The 25528-nt window shown below is 36.9% G+C and overlaps 1 protein-coding gene across 1 annotated transcript; it reads left to right on the top strand.

The window, feature by feature from the left end:
• On the top strand, positions 1-22109 carry P32 (complement C1q binding protein P32). Its single transcript, XM_083124140.1, has 5 exons — positions 1-402; positions 10093-10243; positions 15349-15554; positions 19970-20058; positions 20640-22109. The coding sequence occupies exons 1-5, from the start codon at positions 159-161 to the stop codon at positions 20787-20789; spliced, it is 840 nt and encodes a 279-aa protein (XP_082980266.1). The 5' UTR covers positions 1-158; the 3' UTR covers positions 20790-22109.
• The last annotated feature ends 3419 nt before the right edge of the window (positions 22110-25528 follow it).

Here is a 25528-nt window from a genome sequence, read left to right as displayed (position 1 = left end):
ACGTCAGAACAAAAGGTTGTCCTAGCGTTGTCCGATAAGAGCGATCTACATCCTCCCTCAATACGTACGTGCGTGTGTGCTGAACGAAAGTACACACTCGTGGAGGAGATAAAGTAGATTTCTTCCAACACACGCAGGAGTAAATAGTGTTAGTAAATATGAACAGCGTACTGAAAGTTTTCCCAAGGTTATCATGTTTGAAACCCCATGTTACTCCGATTAGGCAAATGTTAGGAATTGGTGCCAGTGTCGAACATCACGTGCAAGCAAGCAAAAGGCAGTTCACTAGAACATTATGGTACATGTGCTCATCCTCCAAAGATAAAGATGTAGGAAGAAAGTTAAATGCTCCCAGTAGTTTATGTTGCTGTGGATGTGGTATGCAACGCATGCATACGAAAGGTATGTGCATTCCCCGTGTGGTATTTTGTACAATCCTTGCACTTGTAATTTATAAAATGCAACTTAGAATATACAGCATAAAAGTGCGGATGTGCTATCTTGTTGATAATCCTCCCAACACAAGTAGTGCAGAAAAAGCCCAAATTCTATTTATATTTTCAGTTATCGTCATTTCTACATGAGTGAAATCTCGGTCTCACTGCAGAACATGGGCTGTTTTTTTTTTCTCTAAATAGACGAACAAAATTTATATCCCCTGAAAGTACGTACCTTCTACTTCCATTTTCCGGTGTTCCTTTAACGATTACTATTATATTATTGCGCGTAAAAAATGTTGGTACTTGTTTACTATCCTTCGGACACATTTATTTATTTTTACAGAAGAAACTACTTACCGTAATAAGTTCCTGTAGCATTGTCGAACATCGGGAAGGTGTTTTGTGTGATGTAGGAATGTTTCATAGCTGAAATTCATGTAGTTCGTTGAAAATTATTTCTCCGACGGAAAATAGCTAGCCCTACGAACCATTGGCGTGTGGATAGGTTAGTTCTGTTAGGTTAGGAAACATAGTTAAAATTTGGTGTTGTGTTAGTATCAGGATCTAGAAATTGGAAATAGGGGAGACCGGGGTAATTAGAACATGGGGTTATTGGAACATGTTAATGTAGAATAATTTAAAACGAAAAGACTGGTGTAATAACATTTCATACCTATGTACCTACACTAAACCTACATGCAGAAAATTTGTTATTGGAATAACTACACAAAAGTAAGTTTTATTTGACTTTTATTATACACCTGCAAAAATGATGTGATGCATGCTTGGTGTTTCTCTGCTTCTGCATATACTGGATGTGAATGAAAGAACCCTTTCAAAATTTTCTTCACCCCTATAATAAAACATAAGGGCACACATCATTTCATGTGAGTTTGGTTGTCTATGGGCAATTTGCCTGGTTTTTATAAGCAAAGTTCTTATTACCCCAAAAATTTCTGCAAATGGGTTATTAGAACATTGCGTAATTTGCTTGATTTCGCTTGGGTATACTAGATTGTACATTTAACTATTAGAAGTTTTTTCTTTACTACATTGTAGAATGGCCTATAACCTTTCAAATAAATCATAGAACACTGATTTTCATTCACACATATTTGCTTCACAGCTGGGAAATTGAACTTTATGAAAAAAATACGTTAACTTGGGATTTTATTTAAACAAGCATTGATAACTCCAGAAGAAGTAGAGCTATTGTGTTCAAATTTGCAGGGTAAATGGGACATTTATATATGATGTTCGTATTACCCCAACAGCAATCTAAAGCTATTCAGTTGAAATTTCTAACTTATGTTCCATTAACCCCAAATGGGGTAATTGGAACAATTTTATGGTGTCATGACATTTTTTTTTTGGACGAGTATTTGCAATGTAGGTATGGTCATTATTTTTTTCAAAAATATGCAAAAGATGTCCTTTTAAATGGTAGATTTTTTTTAAAAATCCATCAGTAACTTTCTGAGTAATTTACAGTGGAACTTCTACAGGCTGTTTCCTGTTCTAATTACCCCGGTCTCCCCTAATTGCGAACCATTGGTGCCAGCCCCACGAACCATTGGCACGTGGTTAGGTTAGGAAACATAGTTCAAATTTCATCAATACAACGTTGGTACACCTTCAGGAATGTTCCGCGAAGCAGATACGTAAGTACGAATGTCAAAAATTGACGAAACGAAAGAATTAGAGGTGTCCGAAGGATAGTACATTTTTACCGTAATAGGAAAGAGATAATTGTTTTGATTGTGTAATGATCTTTACTAAATGTACAGGAGGCTAAGGAAGGTGTTGAGGGCACTGGAACTGAGTTTAGAAATAATTTTGATCTTTGGAGAAACAAATGGTATAATTTAACAATACAGGGAATTTATCCAATTTGTTTGAAATTTGGGATACTTACTAATTTGGGCCTCGTAATCACGAATCTGCACTTAAAATTAAATTTGGCGCTCACGTATAAATTTGGCACTTATTTCGGGGCAGGTGAATCCGGCCAATTTCTAACATGCCTTTAACAGGGACTCTATAGAGAAAGCCGGAGCGGAGGTGGGGCCGCGTTAGCGGTTGGGGGCGGTAGGTCAATTACCCCAGGGTCGGAGCCCGGAATCGGTGGGAAATTTGGAAATTGATGGTGTAGAAATAAGAACTTAATTTAGATTATTTTGCTATTTCCACGTGTGAGCGCCAAGTTTTGACTGCAGATTCGTGATTAGGGGACCAAAATTAGTGAGTATGCCGAATTTCAAACAAAATGGAGAAATTCCCGGTATTGTAAAATCGCTCCGCTCTTGCTCCAATTACAGGCATACCTAGAATAAAGCCAGTCTCACAAAGTACTTACGTACATCTTCACTTGCCGACCGACCTCAGACTGGAAATTACCATAAGATTTTTTACGTCTTCAGTTTGTGAATGCAACAAGAGGGGTCCCACACGATCCTTAAAATCCCATCTTTAAAAATGGCGACTGCACAATCACAATATATACCACTTCACAAGTTTAGATGCTAATAACTGTCGAAGAAAAGGGATAATAATATTTTCTCTAAAATAGCCAACCAACATGTGGCTGTTCACTTCAAAAGAGTATTTGTGTTGGTTGTGAAAATAAAATATCAGTATCACAGTAGGAAATTTAGGCATGCTGGACTATTTATATAAAATAATAATAGTTGGTATAGTCTACACTTGATAAATAAAATGTTACCCTCAGTCATTTATGTAGTTGGTCGAATATTAACTCTTTCGCTGCGGACTTTTTCAAGCGAATGTGGCCTTCGCTACGTAGTTTTTTTGAGGATTTTTCAGAATTTAAAAAAAGTTGTAAACAATTATTCTAGAACCCTACTGCGTATACTACTTCTACAAAAGTAAATCAGTTTTCTATATAAGTACACTTTAAGGTAGATTTTAATGAAAAAATGATGCTTATGTTACAGTCTAGCACTGACAGGTAGCTTTGAAGTTCTTTTTTGTGTGGTAGATCTCAAAACTATAAACATCACAATTTACAGAATCACTTTCACATTCTGAACACGAATCTGTACCACTCACTAACACATCGTCAACACAGTCACTTTCTCTATCTTCTCCAGCACTAATTACATCTGATCCACTAAATTCACAGTCCGAAATAACATCCAAAAGCTCTGTTACTTCTCTGTGATCTGAGAGTTTCAAAACCTTACGTGCTACCATTCTTGTTTACATATGCACGGCGGTACACGAAGTTCATTTGTTCAGAAAAGAAGCACTATTTGTCCTTGAAAACTAATTGAAACGAAAGCCGCTAGGGGGCAGCATCATCCAGTAATGCTTTCATTACGGAGCGACTTCACTCGACACCAGCCGCGACGAGAATATTTCAAATCGACTGCAGTCGCTTTCCGTAAGTTACGCATATTGAACCAAAGTGACTCAAGTCGCTTCCCGCAGTGAAAGAGTTAAGAAAGAAGATAAAAGTTGCTTTGAAATAAACAGTCAAATATCTATTTCTCTTATTTTTCCTACTTCAACTTGCCAGTGTGCTCCTCTTAAGGATGAATTTAAAGACTATTTCTAATTCTATCGGGAACTGAAAAAGAGAAAGCTCTCACATGATCTTTAAGAGGCCATATCATGGGCAGCAGAAAAACAGACCTTCATTCAGAACACTTTTACTCGAAAACTATTTGAGGCATTTGAATGAGCTTTGTGGTGAATTGATCAGAAAGGATGAATCTTAACAGTGATTATCGAAATTTTTTTATCACTTCCATATTTTAATAGATATTAGCTGTCAAATAACTCAGTTTTTGGATCGGCGTATAGAGCCCGATTCTAAGTTACTGTAAAAATTTAACCTTGCAAGGCTTTCTTGCATCCTTCCTGAGTAAACTGATTTTTTTATTTTTCAAATTGAGAGGCCCATTGTGACAATACGCCATTGCAAACATTGATACGCATTTTCAAACACCTTTGAGAATGGCTTTATTCGGGCCGTAGCGGGGCTGGCCATCGGCTGGCGGGGTTATGTTCAAGTCCTACAAGTTCAGCCGTCTGCCGATAGATGACTCTGACCAGGTTTTACTACTGTGGGCGTGGCTTGGATTACTTCTTCTTCTACCCTTGGCATCGTCTTTTCCCTTGGGGGCAGCTTTTGACCGTGCTCTGACCATTTCGGAAAATCCAAAGTTGATTTCCTTCACCCGGCTGTTTTTTCATTGTGTTTCATTTGTCTTATTTCTATTTTCCAAAAGAATAAATACATTAATACAGAGACTGTCCCAATTGAATCTTACATAAATTATAGCAAAATTAAATTTGTTTTAAGTCAATTACATGGTCAAATAGGGTAATCGGGGCTGGGGCTACAGGATACAGTGGGATCCAGACCACTGTGTAGTTTTACTGGGGATCGAACCTGAGACCCCTTGAATACAAGGCGAGATAATTACTACTAATTTCATCGAGGAAACTCAAGGACTTATTTGGGGAGGGGTCCGGACCCCTCCCCAAGAAAGACCAAGTGAAAAAATTAAATAATGAAAATATATTTGTGTAGCATTTATTACATAATCGATGGTTATAATTTCCTTTGAACTTATTGATTGATTTGTTGTTTCTAAGTCCACTTTTTGCACAGAAAGGCTAATCGGGACTGGACTTACAGCTTAAAGTGAGATTCGAACCACTACTTGCATCCACCGGGTATCCAACCCGGGATTCCTTGATTACAAGGCAACGACGATACCACTGCGCCATCGAGGAGGTCCACTCTTTGAACTTATTGGAAGAAAGATTGGAAGTAGGGGGCTTAGAAGGACAGTACCAATTACCAAAGATTTATTCTCTTTTATTCAATAAATATTCAATTCTTCATCAATTTGAAATGAATTTCTTTGCCAGGGCACTTGTTTTTTATGCAAATTATGCCGATCTTAACTACAGGTAAGCTAGATAATGAATACTTGCTCTTATCCGATCTTTTTACCTATTTATGTGATAATAATATAATTTTAACTTAAACATCATATTATTATTATTATTCCTGACACAATTGGTTCGGTGTATTTCTAGATACGTGCCTTGGGAGGCCCTACAGAAATTACAGCGAATGGAAGTGAGACAGTCGGGTACTCTTTCAAACGCTAAATCTTGTTCTTGTCCCAAGTTATGTAAACGCTCTCTCGTTTTCGTCTCTATCTCTGAATATAATTTCAATTATAGTCACATTAACTTCAACGCATTTTAAAAATACAATTTTGTCTATACAAAGAATACGCTTGGGCAATACATTCACATTTAGAGAACACCGATGTATTTCATAAAGAGGTAAGACAACTATGCTGAAGGTAGATATTTAAATTTTAAATATAATTCACTGCACATTCAATTATACTATATGTAATGTTATGTTATAATAATACATCTTGCAATTTTTTTAATTCTAGTTTCATTAATATTTTACTTTGGATATTATGTGAATACATTAATCGTGATGGAGGGAGAAAACACACCGGAACGACAAGTGACCGGCGACACGTGTCGCTTGAGAATTTCACCAATCGGGCGTAGGCATGTGCGGCCTGTCATGCCGCTACGGTGAAACGTTGCTGCTGATTGGCTCGTTCCCAAGCGACATATGTTGCTTGTCGCTTCGGTGTGAGTTCTCCCTAAGAGGGCGAGTGACAATGAATTCAATTACATCTTCATAGCTTGTTCATGACTGAAAAAAGCTACTCGTGTCGCATGTCGCTCGGACTGGGACTTTCTCTCAATATCGTGTATCATGTCGACTCGGTTTGTTGTTCGTGCATGTAAAAACTGTATAGGCTCTTGTTGCTTGATGTGAATGTTCCGTGTCGCTTGGGAACGAGCCAGTCAACAGCAACGTTTCTCAATGTAGCTGCAGACCGAAGTGACAAGCGACACATACCTCTAGAGAGCAATCCAATCAACAGCAACGTCTCACACAGCTGTAGAATAACATGTCACAGAAGCCTGCGTTCAATTGGTGAAATCCTCAAGCGACACTGATATTTCATGCCGTCTAAAGCAAAATATTCACTATGCATGCGTGAACAACAGGCCAGGGCGACACGATGCACCGTATGAAAAAGAACTCTGTCCTAGGGACACACAAGCAACAGACAACACAAGCTGAATGGTTGATTGCGTTTATTACTGAGAGCCAGTTACCAAGAGACACGTGTCGCTTGTCGCGTGTTGCTTCGATATCAAATATCCCTAAAAGTAAGCAGCTTTTGAAGCACAGTATGAATAGTTAGTAGGTAAACAGCAGTGACAAAACATATGATTGATTGATTGATTGATAGATAGATAGATAGAAAAAATTGCCTATAAATCCGCACCCTAATCATAACTTATTAAACATATCAAAACATATTTTTCATTCATCAATTTTTTACGCTTACAATAACCTCTAATTATTACTAAATCAATTTTTGTATTTTCCATCTAATATCTTATTATATTTAGCTCTTGCCAGTAGGCACTTTATCTTCTTATGTATATATTTTTTTTGGCCTCCATCTCATCAGACTTATCATTCATTAATTTCCTCAATTATCTCATCCAACTCGTTTGTATTTCCACCCTTCTACATAAGAGTTGTAGCTTTCCTGGCGACCTCAATCGACGTTAGCTTCCATCGTATACATTGCTCTCGTCTTCAGGTAGGAGATGTTGTTGCTATGTATGTGCTCGAAACGTTGGAAGATAACGCCGATTTAATCTGGCTGGTACACCTGTTCAAACCCTTCTACATGCTAAATTGAAACAACAATCTTTCGTAATCATTAAACAGGATGGAATAAATAGCGGGGAGGCTTTTGTAATATTAATAATTTGAATTACTTCCCCATTAAAAACCGAGCATCCTCGATGGCGCAGTGGTAGCGTCGTTGCCTTGTAATCAAGGGATCCCGGGTTCCATGCCTGGCTCAGTCCCGATTAGCCTTACTGTGCATAAAGTGGACTTAAACACCAAATCAATAAATCATTAAGAATTAATTTTAAAATTTTATAATGAATTTCGGGTAAAAGATTCAATATACTAACCTCCATTATTAATTCAATGCCTAGAGAATTATAAAAAAATGGGGGGGGGTTGTATTTATATACACGAATGCTCGGGAGTCAATATAAGTTAACAACCTGCAAATCGGGTTTTCTCTACCGATTCAACAAATTCAATATCTCCAATGTTGTTTGTGTTGCACCTGATTCAAAATCGGTCATAATTTATTTCGGAAATTATTTTGGGGAGGATAAAGACAGTCGATAGGAGAGCTTGACTGCCCGGACGTTCGATTCCCGGAGGAGAGGGTGAGGAAAGTGGGCTCTCCCACTGCATGAGGTGCATCTACGTACAATGACTCTACTATATAACTACGTGGGAGCATAGAGACGATTTGCATCGCCTCTATAAATAAGCGAGACTGTGAATATGTAAAGAGCCACCACCCACCCAACCACCAATATGCCTTCAAAACACATTGCATAATGCAGGTTGGTGGCTTTACCAATTTCTTTCAAATACAAGTAGTTAATTATAGTAACAAAACATCTTTTTATATATAATTGGATTTTTCAAAATTACAATAAAATAACAAAGCAACCAATTTTGTTGTAATTCTATAAAGAATAAGTTAACATAGGCCAGAATCGGTAAACTTCCCGTTCGGACAAATGTCGCAGTTGAAGTAGTGGTCTAAACAGGCAAAAAACTGCTTACTGACACGTAATCTGACTTAAATTTGGCATAAAGCAGTCTATTTTTTTAGTTTGAAAGACCTTGTGACATTTGTCGAGCCGGGATGAAGTTCTTCATAACTAATGAGATAAAGAAGAAGGAAAATTTAATTCGTAACACTACTAACGGACTTATTACGCCATTCGCATGATGTAATTAATAAACACAATAATTCTAATTACATGATTATTAAAAAGCAAACATTTCTTTGTAAATAATAATGTAAAATGCCTGTTTTTGTCCCATCCCTCCCCTGTTGTAGGTTTGTTATCCATGAAATATCAATCTGGAATTTTTTGTTTCACAGGTACCAGTCATAGAGTAATCTTTACGCTGTAAATATCAATTTTTTTTAGCTCCCCGATCGGAGACATCTGGGCTCAAAATTTTGAAAAAGAGAATCAAGAAACGATCAAAGAGCTATAACAGTAATTCAGCTGAAATACTCTGATATTACATAACTTCCCTAACAAAAATATCCTAAACTTTGAATTTTGGTCAAAATCAATATGTTGAAAAAATACGCGAAACATATAATGTAGCTTGAAATGTGCTGAAAACAATGTTTTTTACCCAAGCTATCATTTTTCTTAGATGAGTTACCATAATTACCGCAACTGTCTACAAAGGCTAAAAATGCCGCAAACCATAAGTCAAACAGGGCCGTAAATTTTTAAACGAAGTCATGTATAGGAAAATACTACCCTTGCATAGGGGTTACAACAACAAAAATATAGGCTATATAAATAGAAAAAGTTGACCATTTTCTCAATTATTATCTTTTTGGACCACATGGTATTAAATGGCCATATTTTGCTTTAGACCTAATATTAATTAAAATATGCAAGTTCGATTAAATTAGTGCATAAATTGTTTGTCAGTGAAAGTTTTATAAAAATAGATCAAATACAATCACAGAGTTGGTTTTATGCAAGGATAATGTTGGAAAATTTTCTGCTTGAAATCATTCACACTGAGAATCGAACCTGGGTTTACTACGTGGGAGTCTGATGTCATATTTTCTCTGCTTTGCTCATATATCAGTATTTACTCAGTTATATATTTTTTAACATTCACATTCAGAACATAAACATCCATGTCTTACTCGGAATACGAACCCGGGACCCCTGCTGTCGTAGCGCGCTGTGCTAACTACCTCGCCCCGGAGGTCAAATAGTAGACTACTGTGACTCCTTATTCGTTAAAGAGAAGCTTCCACAATTATGTATGTTACAAGCCACATATTTTTGCTGCAGGACTCTATATTATCGTCTGGAATTTTGACACAAAATGGTAAGATCAGCTTTTGGCAATGAAGACCCCGAACAGCAAAACCTAGGACATGTCTGCGGAAAGAAATGACAAGGTCACCAAGCTGGTGCAAAATGAAAATAATATCCTGGACAATTGGGACCCCACAAAAGTGTCACACTGCAATTTTGTGTTGACCGTGAGTTAGTTAAAGACCAAAATTCTGGAAAGTTATCGGTAAATAAATTCCAACCAATACTTTCCGATACTGATACATCGCCATTGGTATTGGCTCAGCTCTAGAAAGGACGTTGCCTACCATTTCATAAACATATTACAAAATGAAGAACAAAAAAAAATGTTTCACTCATTTCTTGGAATTTTAAGATAATATTGTAAATGTAGCATAAAGGAACACATAATAGTTTGGCACAAACTTTGAATACATATGTGGGTAATTGATCTGGATCACTAGATTTGGATGACTTTAATTTAAACCCTTGTCTTCAGCATTGGTGATAGTACCTATCACCAGCATGTTTGAGATATGTCAGCAGATTAAAAGTTATGTGTAAAGTAGCTTAGGATTGTTAGGTTGGAAGAATTATTTGTTGCTTATGTTTCTTCCAGGTGATAAAGAACTTGTGGAGTTCTTGACTGAGGAAATAGCAGCTGAGAAGAAAACCGTGAAGCAAGGAGCGATACCAAAGGTTCTGGATGGTTTTGAAGTAGAGTTAGATGCAGCAGAAGTAAAATTAACAAAGAAAAGTGCAGATGAAACGTAAGTGGTTTATAGATTCAAGGGTGAAGGAAGATGATATACCAGGTTTTTCATTTAGGTCTGAAATGACTGTAGTGTAATTTTTTTAATGATCGGTAACATTGATTTTTTTTTCCATGAATGTAGTTTGTGAGGCTGGTTTGGTGGCTGAGCGTGTTAACCCTCTGTAACCCGTTTGGCGGCACTCAATGCCGCCTTTTTTAAAATAATGCAATATTTATCTTACACTAGCAATAATGGGCAGTAAAGCACTAGGTAACCTATCTACGCTATTCTAGAGAAAACATAGAGGTGTTCGTGCCTTTATTCTGGCATGCTTTCAGTTTGTTACACGCCTCTGAAGTGATGAGTTCCACTCAGGTGGCAATCCGTACCGAAAGTTAGCTACATTTAGTTCCTTTTATTTGAGTCAGAATGTATTTTTTTCACATAGATCATCAAAAGCAGGAGAAAAATATTGAAAATGGAACATTTGAAAAATGGGAGCTATTTTACAATACCGGACAATTCCGCGATTTCGTTTATATTTCGCATACTCAATAATTTAGGGCTCCTAATCACGAATCTGCAGTTAATATTTGGTGCTCACGTGTGGAATTCCCAAAAAAGGGGGTGTCAGTAATCGCAACCGACAATGCACAATTGCTCATTATTTATTGCAAGATTTTGCGTTTCGAATACTTAAAGAACGAAATATATGTTCCTGATATTACTACGATCCCAAATTTTAACTGTTTGCCTAACCTAACCTCGCCATGCATGGTTCGTGGGGTATCTGTGAATGGTTTGTGGGGCTACCCTTGCATTGTTAGAGGGGTTTAAGGCTAATTACGACCAGGCACCGTGAAAAAATTTCAGTTTCTTAGCACTTGAGCGACAAATTTCAACCATAGAATCGTGATCATGTGTCCTAAATTAGTGAGTATGCGAAATATGAACGAATGCCCTCGTATTATTAATATTTACCCAACCGAAACCAACTAAAAAATGGCTTTTTCCAAAGCAAAACTTACGGAAAATGGACATTACCTCCATCTTCCTCACATGAACAACTGAGGGTCTCACTTATCGCACAACACTTTAGCAACCTTGGGTACTGAACGCAACGTAACGAATTGTGAATGTCACTTGTTCATATCAGAAAAATGGCTCCCATCGTTGTTTATGTATCGAGAATCAGCATGGTTATTCACAACGTTATTTTACAACTTGTACACGTTAATTTACAATTTCTACATGGACCACCAAATCTTAACTGCAGATACGTCATCAGGACTCCATAATTAGTGAGTATTGGAATTAACAAAATTATGCCTTTTTTTGTATTGAAAAATCACAACCTTCTACACGTTATTTTGCAAGTTCCACACGTAAGCGCCAAATTTTAACTGCAGATTCGTGATTAGAAGCCCTAAATTATCGAGTATGCGAAATATGAAAGAAATTGGGAAAGTGTCCGGTATTGTAAAATCATACCGAAAAATGTTTTGGAAGTTCCTTCCAGTTTTGTTTCATACAGTCTGAGAGTCTTTAAGAATTGGACAGTGAGCATTTTGGAACAAATAGTCCCTTTCTTAGTCTATATGAGTTGTACAATTTTAATTCGTTTTGAAATATACTTCGAAAATTTTGTGAACAGTGAGTTCCTCTTTTTAGTTCCTTCATTTCATGGCAAAGTTTTTATTATTTTTAGAATATTGTTTAGTGCATGTGCTTTAAGAATCTAAGTTTGTTATTCTGTGAGATACTTTATTTGTTTTGTAGTTTTTTTTTTCTTTAATAGCTAATACAAATTTTCTAAATGGCGTCTTTGAATTCATATATGTTTTACCTGTCTCCCCCAAATGACAGTGTAATTCAACATCAATTTCCATCGATAATTAATGCAAATAACGTTGGTTTTGATTGGGTGGCACAGAGTGCTCCTTGCAAGTCATTTGTGCTACTGACAGATTCCACATCAAATTACCCAAAAGAATGCAACCCACAGATTCAGATTTCCATGAAACTTGGTGTATTTGTTAATCCTACCAAGGTATAAACACATGCTAAATTTTTCTTCTCTACACCTCATAATTACTGAGAAACAGGAGGCTAAAGTTTCTGAATTTTGCACGGATCTATGCGGTAACCACAAGATATTGATTATACTTTGAAGTTTTTTTTAGTTTCGCACTTTGTTACTAGTAACACAGTAATTCTGATTTTAACCCAGGTAAGAAAATGGTTTATGAAGTTTATGTTCTGTGGTACGTAAAAGGCCATTTACATTACAGGGTTTATTTCTGGATCTGTGGAAACAAACAATTTTTGCAAATAAATTTGAAAAAAAACCATCCCCGAACCAATGTGTTCATGAATTTATTTTTTCTGCAGAAACATGCCCTATGTATATGGTCCACGTGATATTGTTAGGTGTGGTTTATAGTTTTCTGTACATGAAGATTTTAATTTTTTCTTCATATTCCAAGTGAATATATATTAGGGATAAAATACTGATCCAGGGTGGCTACTCACTGGGAATTATGCGTGTATTTTTCTCCGTAAAAGTGAAAAATTGCAACTTTTATTAATCCAAATATATATGTGTGTGTGTGTGTGTGTGTGTGTTTGTGTGTGTGTGTGTGTGTGTGTGTGTGTGTGTGTGTGTGTGTGTATTCAGGGCTCGAAAAATCCCGGTCGCCATGGCGACTAAAAATTTCAGTCTGGCGACTGGGATCTTATGCTGTAATATGTACGAAATTTTGATGATTCTAAGTTCAAATTGCAGTAGAGTGTAAATTAGCAAATGATTTTTTTCTTTTATCAACGTTGTGAACATTCCATAGAGTCCGTAACAATTTCTTACCCTTTGTCCCCCATTTCCTGCTTTCTCAAATGATTTAGCGATGTTTTGAATACCGTGATGCTCAGCATCTTATACAGTGTGTTTCAAAAATCGCAGAACCCAAAATTTGGAATTGTATATCGTGAAAACCGTAAGAGATATTTACACTGGGTTTTCTGCATTATAAAGCTTCATCCATTGAGATATTTTTCAATGCTTAAAATTATCAGTCCACTCCGTACAGAAAATCATATAAATTAATAACTGGCGGAAAGCAGAATTCAAATTTTTCCAGAAATGAACTTCTGAGTAAGAAAAATATGTAAGATATTATCGAAGGGTCATAATTAGACATTTGATGACTGATGCCATGTCAGTCTGTCATTTGCGACAATCTATCCCATCGTGTTATTGTTTTTATCTTTTGTTATCTTTGTTTCTACTTTATGTTGTTTCAGTGTAAAATGGCCAAAAAAGACTGTATCTAAAACTCTGAATAAATAAATAAATAAATAAATATTGGTCATGTGCAACTTGGGACATATCTCCATATATGGCAACACTAGCAGGTCAAAATATTGCCAACAGTCACACGCAAGATGTGTCTAAGTATTGGCTATACATATACGTTAAAAATCGTAAATCAAGATTTTTGTGCCTAAATTGGACTCTTGAGAGAATCGTAGGCTATACCTGGGGCACATCAAGTATCCGAGCGCTCAGCGAGCAACGTGATCGCTAAGCTACTTGACGGCCAAATAGGTGTTCCTCCGCAAGCGCTGCTCACTTGATTGCTGAGCGAACTTGAACCTTGCTCGCCACATGTTTGAGCCACAGAATATAGCATTTTTGTGTTTCGATCTCGTGAGGCAGAGGGAAGAAGAGGAAAACTGTATGAGGATGGCAGCGGTGGGGTGGCGAGCTGCTAGTGGCGGGCGACCAATGATGAAATATTTATGATTAAGTGAACGGCTTGCGATATAGCGTAATTAGAGAGGAAGTTCAAGTAACAGAAGGTGATGTAATATTCCAGTTTTTGTAATTGTATTAAAATGTAAGTGTTGTTTATTCCAAATAATAAATACTAAATAAAATATACACCGTAGTTTTGGAAAGTCGTGCAAGGGTGTGAAAATGAAAATTTCGACAGTTTTGTTCACATAAACTATTCTATTTCTATAAGAGCTTTTCAAACACCGAAATCTTGTCCACTCGACGCAGCCACATTCATCACAGATTATTCAAAGGCACTGATATTTTGATCAATGAGCAAACTGCGTCAAGTAAATGATCTCTGTCTGCTCAACGAGCGAAAATCTTGCTCAGCGAGCGTCGCTCAGATACTTGACAGGCTCCAGGTTACATTGAATTCTCTTCACTGACGCTTCGCCACTACAGTGCCTGGTAAATTCAGCATGGCGTATTCATTGGAGCAGTGCGTGTGCATTGTTGAAGAGTTTCATACACACGTGTGCAAGAGGTTTTCCAATAAAAATGCCCTGCTTCTGCTGTACCTCACAAAGCAACTGTTTTACAACCAGTCAACACCAACAAATGATCCCACAAATTGTTTGAGTTGGTATTTATTGTTGAAAATCAGTTCTCAGATGTTTTCAGCAAATTAGCAATGTTTTTTAAAATAATGTAATTGCTTTTATTTAGATAAATGCTAACATAAATTTATGAACCCAGTGATAGCCTACAGGATTAGTTTAGTGCAGAAAACCCGGTGTAAATATCTCTTAAGATTTTCATGATATACATTTTGAAAGTTTGGATTGCAAGACTTTCGAAACCTTCTGTAGTATGCACAATTGGTAGTAGGTGGTTTCCTGGCACCTGATTTTCAGAACTGGCACCTAGCTTTGAAGACAATTTTTCGAGCACTGTGTATATTTATAAATGCCCTGAGGAAAGTTTCTCACACTTTAGCTTTTATTTTTATCGAAGAAGAAAGTAAAGCTGCGTGGAAAATAAAACAGAATTCAATCTGTTTACTTTGTTAGTGTAACAATCTACCTGACAGACGAAAGCTTGTTGCAAGATATCATTAGGCAAATTTTAGTTTGAAATAGAGAAAACATCTACTTGTGCTGTTGAATTTTTGGTCACCATTCTGTTGCTATTTTTTTTAGAAATATAAAGGAATAAGTCTGGTACAATAGTTTTGTATAGTACATGTCTAACTAGTTCAAACCCAAGTGAAATGAACTGAATTGTTGAAAGCATATGAATTGATTTCAAATTCTGTTTTATTGTTGTTGTTTTTTTAATGCAGGGTGGTTGTTACTTTCAATGTCAACCATACAGTTGATTCGGACATTGAGGATCCAAATGTCAGTCAACAGGCCGACAGTACTAAAAATCCAGAGATGACGTCAAAACCAAGTTTTGAAGTTGACATTGAAAGTGGTTCGAAGACTCTAAGCTTCAGTTGTTCCTTTGTTCACGAGCCAGCACCTCCTGAGACAGAGGATTCTTACAGTAAGTCATTTAGTTGATAACAATCCTAAAGGAGTGGTTTGGTAAAAATGATAGACAAATTAACACACTTAAAGTCACACAAAGTGCCCACCCCACATCAGGTGAGCACTTGGATATATTCTTGAGGATGATGAAATTATAAAAACTGGCCAGTGGGAGGGGTGGCTCAGTCGGTAACGCGTCTGACTACAATGCTAAAGGTCCTGGTTCGATCCTCGACCTGTTCAAATTTGGGAACTTTTCTAACGTTGGAACCACCCAGCGTCGAATGACATGGATACCTGGGGGTAAAGGTGGTCAGGGGCGTGATGCTGATCACATCACCCCCACTCATGACCGGATCAAGAAAGTGTGGGGTATTACCCCCACGCCCTCTATATGCCTTCATGGTGTGGTGCTAAGCACAGGGGACCACTTTACCTTTTTTTACCAGTGGGAAATTTTGGAACCACACAGAAACGTGGGGCAAAAGCCCAAATTTTGAAATTTTCCATAATTACGAAAAATTTTGACACCTTAATTTCAATTTTTTCTCTCAAAGTTGTGGCACAAGCATTACATATCCTCATACAGTGGTCTTTTGTCTTGTCAATTTTTATCTCTCAAAGTTGTGGCATAAGCATTATATATCCTCATACGGTGGTCTTTTCTCGTGCTTCCCTCTCCAAATTTGGTCCATCCAGCATCCATATGGCCAATGCTTGAAGCGAAATTCACGAAATTGTTCCATAAGCTGGCAACACTAGTGTTCTTATATTTTTTAGCCAATAAGTATCAGCCTATTTTTTTTAATTAACTTCGGTCTATTGTCGGGGGGGGGGGGGCACTATGCCAGTTTTTTTTGGGGGGGTTGATTGATGTGCTTTATTTTATTTCGCTTCTTGTGCCACTTTTGGCTAATCTGTGAAGATGGGGATGAGTGATGAAATTGATGACTGGACACTCACAAGAATCCAATCCAAGGCCAGGATTCGAACCCAGGATCCGTGGCATCATAGCACGATGTGCTAACCACTCTTGCCACGTTTTTTTTTTGGGGGGGGGGGGATTTCAATTTCCTTCTTCTTCCTTTAACACTAATTATTGGGAGGCAAAACTAATTTCGTCTCTCAATGACAATTAGTTCTTGAGCCACAATTTTTTTGGTACTTCGGGGCCAGTTTGAAAGGACTCCTTCTTCAACAAGAATACGAGGGTCATTATTTATATTTCGAGCCTTGGCAACACTGATTGAAGTTAGGCACGATTTGACGTTTGCACGGAATCGTCTGGCATTATTGATCATAACGTACTTCAAATGTTTTGTCAATAGCTTCATTTGTGTTGTTTATGTTGCCTTGGAGATTGCGCGACAACAATAAAATGGAATTAACTCGTGAACATTTTCGTGCGATGATTTTTTTACGATTTTCGGCATGGATTATCAAGACAAGAGTGCATCGATCACCTTACTTCCACATTTGGCGATGAGCCCCATCCTTTGCCACTGTGAAACGCTGGTATAACGAATTTAATCGTGGCCGCCATTTGCTCACCGACGAGATTCGCGAAGGTCGTTCCCAAATCAGTTGTTGTTCAAGAAAATATTGATGCTCTGCAAAACCTAATACTGCAAGATCGTCATGTGACATAACAGTTGGGCTGAAAAGTTTGTAGGCTAACATAGTAAAAAATATTTTTTTGACAAAATTCGATTTTATTATTCAATATAGTTGCCTTCGAGGGCGATACAACGATTATAGAGGTCATACAATTTTTCGATGCCATTTTTATAGTACGATTTCTCTTTAGCCTCAAAATAGGCCTCAGTTTCGGCGATTACCTCTTCATCAGTGCTAAATTTCTTTCCAGCGAGCATTCTTTTAAGGTCTGCAAACAGGAAAAAGTCACTGGGGGCCAGATGTGGAGAATATGGTGGATGGGGAAGCAATTCGTAGTCTAATTCATATAATTTTGCCATCGTTTTCATTGATTTGTGACACGGTGCATTGTCTTGATGAAACAACACTTTTTTGCACAGCTTTCGCATGTTCAAATATTCATGCACAATATGTCCAACACGTTCCTTTGATATTTTTAAAGTCTCAGCTATCTCGATCAACTTCACTTTACGATCATTTAAAATTATTTTGTGGACTTTTTTGATGTTTTCGTCGGTAACAGCCTCTTTGGGGCATCCACTGCGTGCATCGTCTTCGATGCTCATTTCTCCTCATTTAAATTTAGCAAACCACTTCTCAACGGTTGATTTTCCTGGTGCAGAGTCCGAATAATGTTTATCAAGCCAAGCCTTGGCTTCAACAGTATTTTTTTCCGCCAAAAAGCAATGCTTTATTAACACACGAAATTCTTTTTTATCCATTTTTTCACAATAACAAAAGCTGCTTCACTCACAATGCTAAATCTCACGAACTAATTATCCGGCAGCTGTGAAATTTATACACGTATCTTTTGAAGGTTAGTACTAAGTAAAAATCACATGAATTTAATTCTAGTAACGCCATCTATGAGTCAGCCTATGAACTTTTCAGCCCAACTGTTACTGTGAGATTGAGGCAACCGTAGGCATTAGTTCCACCATCATATATAAAATATTACATGATCATTTAGCTGTGAGTAAGGTATGTTCTCGTTGGATCCCACACAATTTGACAAAAACTCAAAAAGACGCTCGCGTCAATTGGTGCAAACAAATGCCCAATAAATACAATCGTGGTGCTTCAAAAGACGTATACAAGATTGTAACAGGTGACGAATCATGGATATATGCATGTGAGCCGGAACGTAAACAGCAGTCGACTGTATGGGTGTTTCAAGATGAACCCAATCCAACAAAAGTTGTTCGCGCTCGAAGCACATCGAAACAAATGGTCGCCTGTTTATTTTGGGAAAACTGGTCATGTGGCAACTGTGCCTTTAGAGGAACGTAGAACGGTCAACTTTGAATGGTACACAACAATTTGTTTGCCAGAGGTCTTCGGTCAAATACGGAAAACAAACAAACGCCGTCGGATCATTCTTCATCAAGACAATGCCAGCTGTCACACATCTCGTCTAACAACCGACTTTATGAACAGTCAAAAAATCGAATTGATGGGTCATCCGCCGTACAGTCCTGATTTGGCACCCAATGACTTCTTCTTGTTGCCGAATGTCAAGAATAAATTGCGTGGACAACGATTTTCGTCGGCGGAAGACGCCGTTGATGCGTTCAAAAACCATATTATGGAGGTGTCTCAAGAAGATTGGAAAAACTGCTTTGACAAATGGTTCGAACGAATGCAAAAGTGTATTGACCATAAAGGAGAATACTTCGAAAAACAATAAAGCAGTTTTCAATGCCAAATTCCTGTTTTTTCATTGTTAGGCTCAAAATATAAATAGTGGCCCTCGTACACACACGCAAGTCTCCGATGAAGGTTAAACTTAAATGTATAATATTTTTTATTATATATAGATGCGTTTGTAATACATTTAAACACACACATATATGTGTATTTACCAATTGCAGTTTTCACTGTAATGATGACTAACATTCCTAATTTTCAATTCCTACTAAAATTTATATTAATTTTGTAGTAAAAGAAGAATTTAATATTAACTTTATTTGTGATAATTTATCCCAGTACTATTGTTTCAAATAATAAAAAGTACTCACCTTGGTATAAGAGATCCACGGTGGTCTAGTCGATAGGCTGCATGAGAGAGCCAGGTTCGATTCCCAGGGTGGGTGATCTAAGATTGGAATTTTTACAGCCTTATCCCCGCATAAAGTGGCTCTGGGGCTCACCCAGCCTAAAATCAATGGGCACCCAGGGGTAAAGGTGACTAATGCATGGTGCAGATCACATCGCCTCCAAAATAGCCCGGAATCGTGAATATGTGGGGCCCTGACCCCACATCCCCTACATCACAGTGCTATATGCATGGGGACTTTTTTTTTTTTTACATTTTACTCACCTTGATATGTCATATGGTTCTTGTTAATGCTATATTTTGTGAAGTTCACTCTGCTTCTTTAACGATATATTTTAAAACAGGAAGACTGATATGCTGTAAACTTCAGCATAAAAAATATAAAACTAAGTATATGCAGGAAGGTTAAAACTGTTGTAGTACTACACATATGCAAAAGATAAAGGCCACACTTCCATAGGAACAACATGTAAAAAGTGAAGGATAAATATTTTGATTTTACTTGTAGTAATACATTTTAACTGTCCTACGGATACCTAGTTTTATATTATTAATGTTGCAGTCTCCAACATATAAGAGCTATATTTTAAAAATATACTTGTGCCTGGCAAAATACCTTTCATTATATTGAGAAATTTGCACTTGGTGTGAGCCAAACATGAAATAAGGATTCCTTTGTATTATTTGTGTGTATCTTATACCTGTTGTTTGCCTTGCAGATGACATTTTTTCCATTGATGAAGTTACATTTTACGAAGGAGAGTGGAAGGACAAAATGTATGCAGTTGCAGGGGACATCATTGATGGGGTGAGTAGTGTGGTTTTTGTTTTCCACAGCAATTCATTTGTAGTTTGCCACATGTCACTTGAAGACTGGCCAATTGAATGGAAACGTGTACAGCATATCATGCCACTACAGTGGAAAAGAATGCTATTGATGGACCATAGTGGTGACGTGACGTCACAGCAGACGATAGAGAATGGTTTGAGTCCAAACAAAGTGTTCATGTATTTTTCTCCTATTCAAAGCCTATTTTTTTAAATAGTCAAATTCCCAACAAATTTTTGCAATGTGAAAAATATGTCTGGAATGGAATGCACTATTATTACTAAAATTTAGCCCATTATAGAAGAGATCTTTTTAAAAAATGTTAAAAGGAGATTAGGTATAGTTTCACATTAGATGCACATTGATTTCAGCAAATCAATTATTAAGTGAGAGAGAGTTTTTACCAACGTGGTTTGATTTAAATTGAGAGATTTACCAGTGCAAGAGATTAACTATAATATGAATTTTAAAAATGCATCAGTAATTTGACTATTTTAATCATGTCATACTCATTTCTGTTCATTCAAATATCTAAGTTGTATTTTTATCCATTTTTTCAGTACCTTTATGACCTACTAATGAACCTGTTGGAGGAAAGGGGCGTTACCAACGAATTTGTTGAGAAGTTGTCAGATTTCAGCACAGCCTATGAACATGCTTTGTACATTACATTGTTGCAGGACCTTCAGAAGTTTGTGTCTGGAAAATGAATGGCCTCTATGTGAGAGACTAGACCTCCTTGTATTGTTATTACTTTATAAATAATTGGTAGTTCTTTACTTATTTTTAGATCTGTAAAACATGGTAGTGCAGTATCAAAATACTAAGATCCATGTGCATATTTTGTAGGAAAGTACTTTGATTTGTTCTGTAAATGCAAAGGTTGGAAATGGTGACTCATGCATTACTGTATATGTCATGTAATATTTACATATGCTATGTTTAATTGCTTAGTAGAAGCTTTATTGTGCTTCACTCTTATACAGTAGTTTTTTTACAACAAAAAAGGAAAATTCATAATTCTGTGATTTATCGAAGCCCAATGCTTTCCAAAGAAATTAGCTGTTTTTGAAAGGTATGTTAAATTAGGTAACTGCAACATAAGCAATATGGAATGGGAGTGGCATCATATTATACTAGTAATTGTTAATTAACATAGTGGAAATATCCCCCCTCCCAAAAAAAGAGCATACTGCCCTTAAATGTGAGACTGTATCTTTCATGTAGCAGTTAACCTATTTATGCAAGCAAGTGTCTCATTTACATTGTACTTTGTAAAGAATACAAGTGGTATCGCAATCTGTCAAAGCTGAGGAACAGTTTTTTTGTACTTCTGTAAAGTATGGATGTTCCCTTGGTTGAATAGTTCCTTGCACCGTGTCTTTCTTTGTGCTGAAAATTCAACTTTCACCCGTATCCACATCTGCTTCTCTAACGTTTGTCTAAGACTCTTCTCCCATTGTTGTACAATCTTATTGTCAGTTGCACTTATTCCTGGCATATTTGCAAATTTGAGAACCTTTCTTGTCAACAACAACTCATGTCCACATACGTTTCCAGCATAAAACAAAATACTGCAAACCGCATTTTCATATTTTCCCCACAAAATTATTTTAATTTTCCTTGTCCCAATTCACTAATATACAGCGAACCTTATTTATAAAGTTCCTTGACTAAAAACTACAAAAGCAGTAAAATGTAAAAGTATGTCTTACTGTATTGACAATATTCCCCTAAGTTCGTTCAGCTAATATGCCCTTGAAAAATATATAGATAGGAGGTTCACTGAAATTGATTTGAGATCTATCGATTCAAACCCACTTGCTCACATTTTTCCATACCTCAAGTGAAACTCGAATCATTATCATTTGTTGATAATTGTATTTCGTTAACATGCTAGAAATATTCTTCTCATATACAGTAACAAGTCAATGTACTGAAGTGTCTTGAAAATACTTTAACCTAGTCTGTAAAGTAGAAAGCATAATTTGTTGTCTGTAATCCTTTTGTACTGATAAATGAAATAACGATACATTGGTCTTTTATTTCTACTGGTATTACTAAATACATTCGTTGATGATTGAAGTTTATCCTTACTCCTTTGGCAATTTTTTGACTCATTTTTCTTAAATTCTCAAAAGATACAGAATCGCACCTGCCCACAACTAAACAAAAACAGGCTGAAATGCACAGCAACTTATAGTCGCAACTAAAGCATGCATGCGTGATTGCACCAATGTTGCTTCAATTGCAAGGCAAGTTTATTGTTAATGAACCAACAAATTTACCAATTATATTTGCTGCACCATACAATGTGAATAATATAGGATCAAATTCATTTTATGATATTGGCAACCTAAACAATGTAAATTCGGTTCATTGTGTAAAGTCAATTGCTTGACAATTCTAACAAGTATTTGGAATGATATAATAACTCACACTACAAATAAAGACAAAATTATATATACACACATTACATATTTAATGCATCTTATTTGCATATTTAATGTACAATATATAAAAAAATAGATACTTTGTTCAGTTTCACAGTTTTCCTAAATTCATTCCTATGAAAATATCATAACCTTAAGGAGGAACATTTTTATACGATACAAATACTAATTGTGCAGGATATGCATACAGAGTATAAGGCAGGCAAGATGTGTCATGATTACAATTCAAGCATGTCCGGAAAAAGCTCCTCCCATCTGCGTGGTTGCATTACCAGTTAGTTAACCTTTATCCGGATGGGAGTCTTTCAGGACAAGTTATCAGAGAATGCAGTGCCGCAGAAAATTATTTACCATAGATAGTTGCAGTTCGATTTTTTTTTTTTTTTGTACCCCCAAGTATTACACCTTTGTGCAGTGGGATTGCGTGAGGTTCACAGACGGGTGTTCACAATAACATGTGTATACTGAATGCAGATTTACTCCTCTCCCTTGTATATTCATGTTTAATTGGAAAAGTGAGAATAACAGTTCAACTTATTTTCATCAATTTCCCCCAAAAATCACGCTATATTTGAATAAAAGTTTTTTTTTTATTATTCAACTAACCCTTAATTACATTATTTATAATTAGTAATGACTGGTCCAAACTATTTAAATGCATCTATTGCCAACAAGACCACTAGCTGATTTGCCCAAATAAGTGGCTAAAGAACACACACTAGACATGTGCTTTCATTTGCTTAAAATCTGCCAGGTTTAGGGACTCCTCGCTAAAGGTTGCAACTATGTAGTGCAAAGCTTTTCTAGTCCCCCCTAGACATGCCTTGTATATGCTGCACTCGGGTGCCGAATGATAGTAGTATTGCCACTTGCATCACTGTTCACACAGCGAAGTGAACATCTTTGGGGTATAGTGGCCAACAACCCCTTTACTGTCAGTTTTATGCAACATGCACCAGCAATTGTGTTCAAAGCCCTCCGTTGAACACCATGGGAGCCAGTGTTATCAACTATACAAAAGTTATCAGACGTGAAAGAAGTAGGGTCAAGTGCCCATATTTCGGATACTTAATTTCAAATTAGATTTTCAGTACCTAAATGTAAACAAAATAAGCCATAAATGTGTTGATAAACAATGAACATATATTTATTAATGTTTCTGAAAGTTATATTAACATTTATAAGAAATACTTGGTATATTTTATGAAACAAAGAATTGTATGCATATTTTTAGTCTGACAAAAAGGTTGCCTAATGTCTGATAGGGTATTTCCTAATTTCGGATAGGATTACTAAAGTCCATTTTTTTCCACTATGAAGTGGATGTAAACAAAAGCACGTGTTCTAGAGAAAGCCAGTGCAGCCCTATTGGTGGATTCTGGCAGTAGTCCCTCCGCAGACCTTTTGCACCCTGATAAATAGTCCATTCAATACCGTCTTGAAACTAAAGTAATACAGCATTGTATGCTGTTCAAAGCATTTACTAGCCTTATCCTTGCTTATGAATTCATAACCATTCTTTAGTAAAGAACCTACGGTGACATTCACTCATTCAAATTAACGAAATTCCCGCTACTTGTCCGTCACTCTGTGTTGTGTAGTGTTGCAAATTCGCAATATTAAGTCAAGTCTATAATCTTGAAACACCGGACTAGACAGAATCAGAAAACATGATTTAGACTGACAGTGACTGACATGGGAATCTCTAGATTACACACGTGTTGATGTATATACCACAAACACGCACACTACTTTGAACTTCATGCGTTTTATCTAGAATGATAAAATCAACACACTGCAAAAGATTGTAGGGAAACCTTTGAGAAAAGCCGAAGTGCTTGGTGCAAATACAACCAGTGATGCTTAAAATCGTACGGAATGTTACTTTAGCATTTATTAAATGATCCACCTACGCTTCCTTTCCTTTACTTCCCACATAAAACATGCTCAAATTTCAGGAACCTGAATTCCCCCAGCTTGTCAAAGAAAAATGCCAGATGCATACACTGGCAAGTGCTTCCAAGAAGGAATTCGTAGAGGGCGGGGACACAAGTTACAGATGGACAAACTGTGCCATTCAGTGTTGCTACCCGACCTTTATAGAAACATCGTTACAATTCGGTAATATTCCAAAGCTGTTATCGTATCTAATTGCTATATAGCCAACTTCGCAACTACAAAGTTCTATTAACGTTCCAACACGCGTGTACGTAATAAGACCTTTACATTTCTTGTATCTAATTCATAAGGGAAAAAATAACATAGTTGGAGACACTGCTTCTCGTGGTCAAGAATCTTCCGAAACCCTCAAGCACACGGCTATTTATAGCTTTCCTCCCCTCGACCCTGCAAAACCAGCCCTCCTCTCCGTTGCAGTGTGGTGGTTCTCTATCTCGAGATTTTGCATAGTGTTTATAGGTTGCAAGTACCATTGAATGTTGATGTGGCTTCAACAGCAAGTGTTACAAAACATCTACATTTGAAACCTTCAACAAGTGACGATACCAAAATTGCGGTGAATCCAGAGTATTGTGTTGAATCGTTAACTTCTGAACAGGTGTCTTAAAAACAAGCATTTAGGCGGTCCGCAAGGAAAATCAGCCGAACAAAAACGCGGATGGTACATTTTAGCCGATTTAGTACTTGCTGCCGTCAGCAGGAAAGTGGGTTTCTTTTTTCATGGATATGAGTTGTCTACGCTGGTTAAATTATTGCATGGTTCATTTGGTTTATTTTACTTCGCATTTCTGCCACACTTGGCTTATTGCGAGGATGAGGATGAGTGATGATATGGTAAAATTGATGAAATAACACTCACAAAGAACATCCATGCCCAAGCCAAGATTTAAACTCGGGACTCCTGGCGTCGTAGCGCACAGTGATAACCACTCCGCTACAACGGCCATCTGTGTGAATTCTTCTTACATGGTATATTACCATTGACGAGAACTGACATCGTAAGTGTTTACCTCTATTTTATTATATTTTCTTCATCT

This window comes from Lepisma saccharinum, chromosome 6 (genome assembly GCF_977018435.1).
Source record: "Lepisma saccharinum chromosome 6, izLepSacc3.1, whole genome shotgun sequence".
Classification (NCBI taxonomy): domain Eukaryota; kingdom Metazoa; phylum Arthropoda; class Insecta; order Zygentoma; family Lepismatidae; genus Lepisma; species Lepisma saccharinum.
The sequence above is the reverse complement of the archived record's forward strand: the minus strand, read 5'-3'. Positions and strand labels throughout refer to the sequence as shown.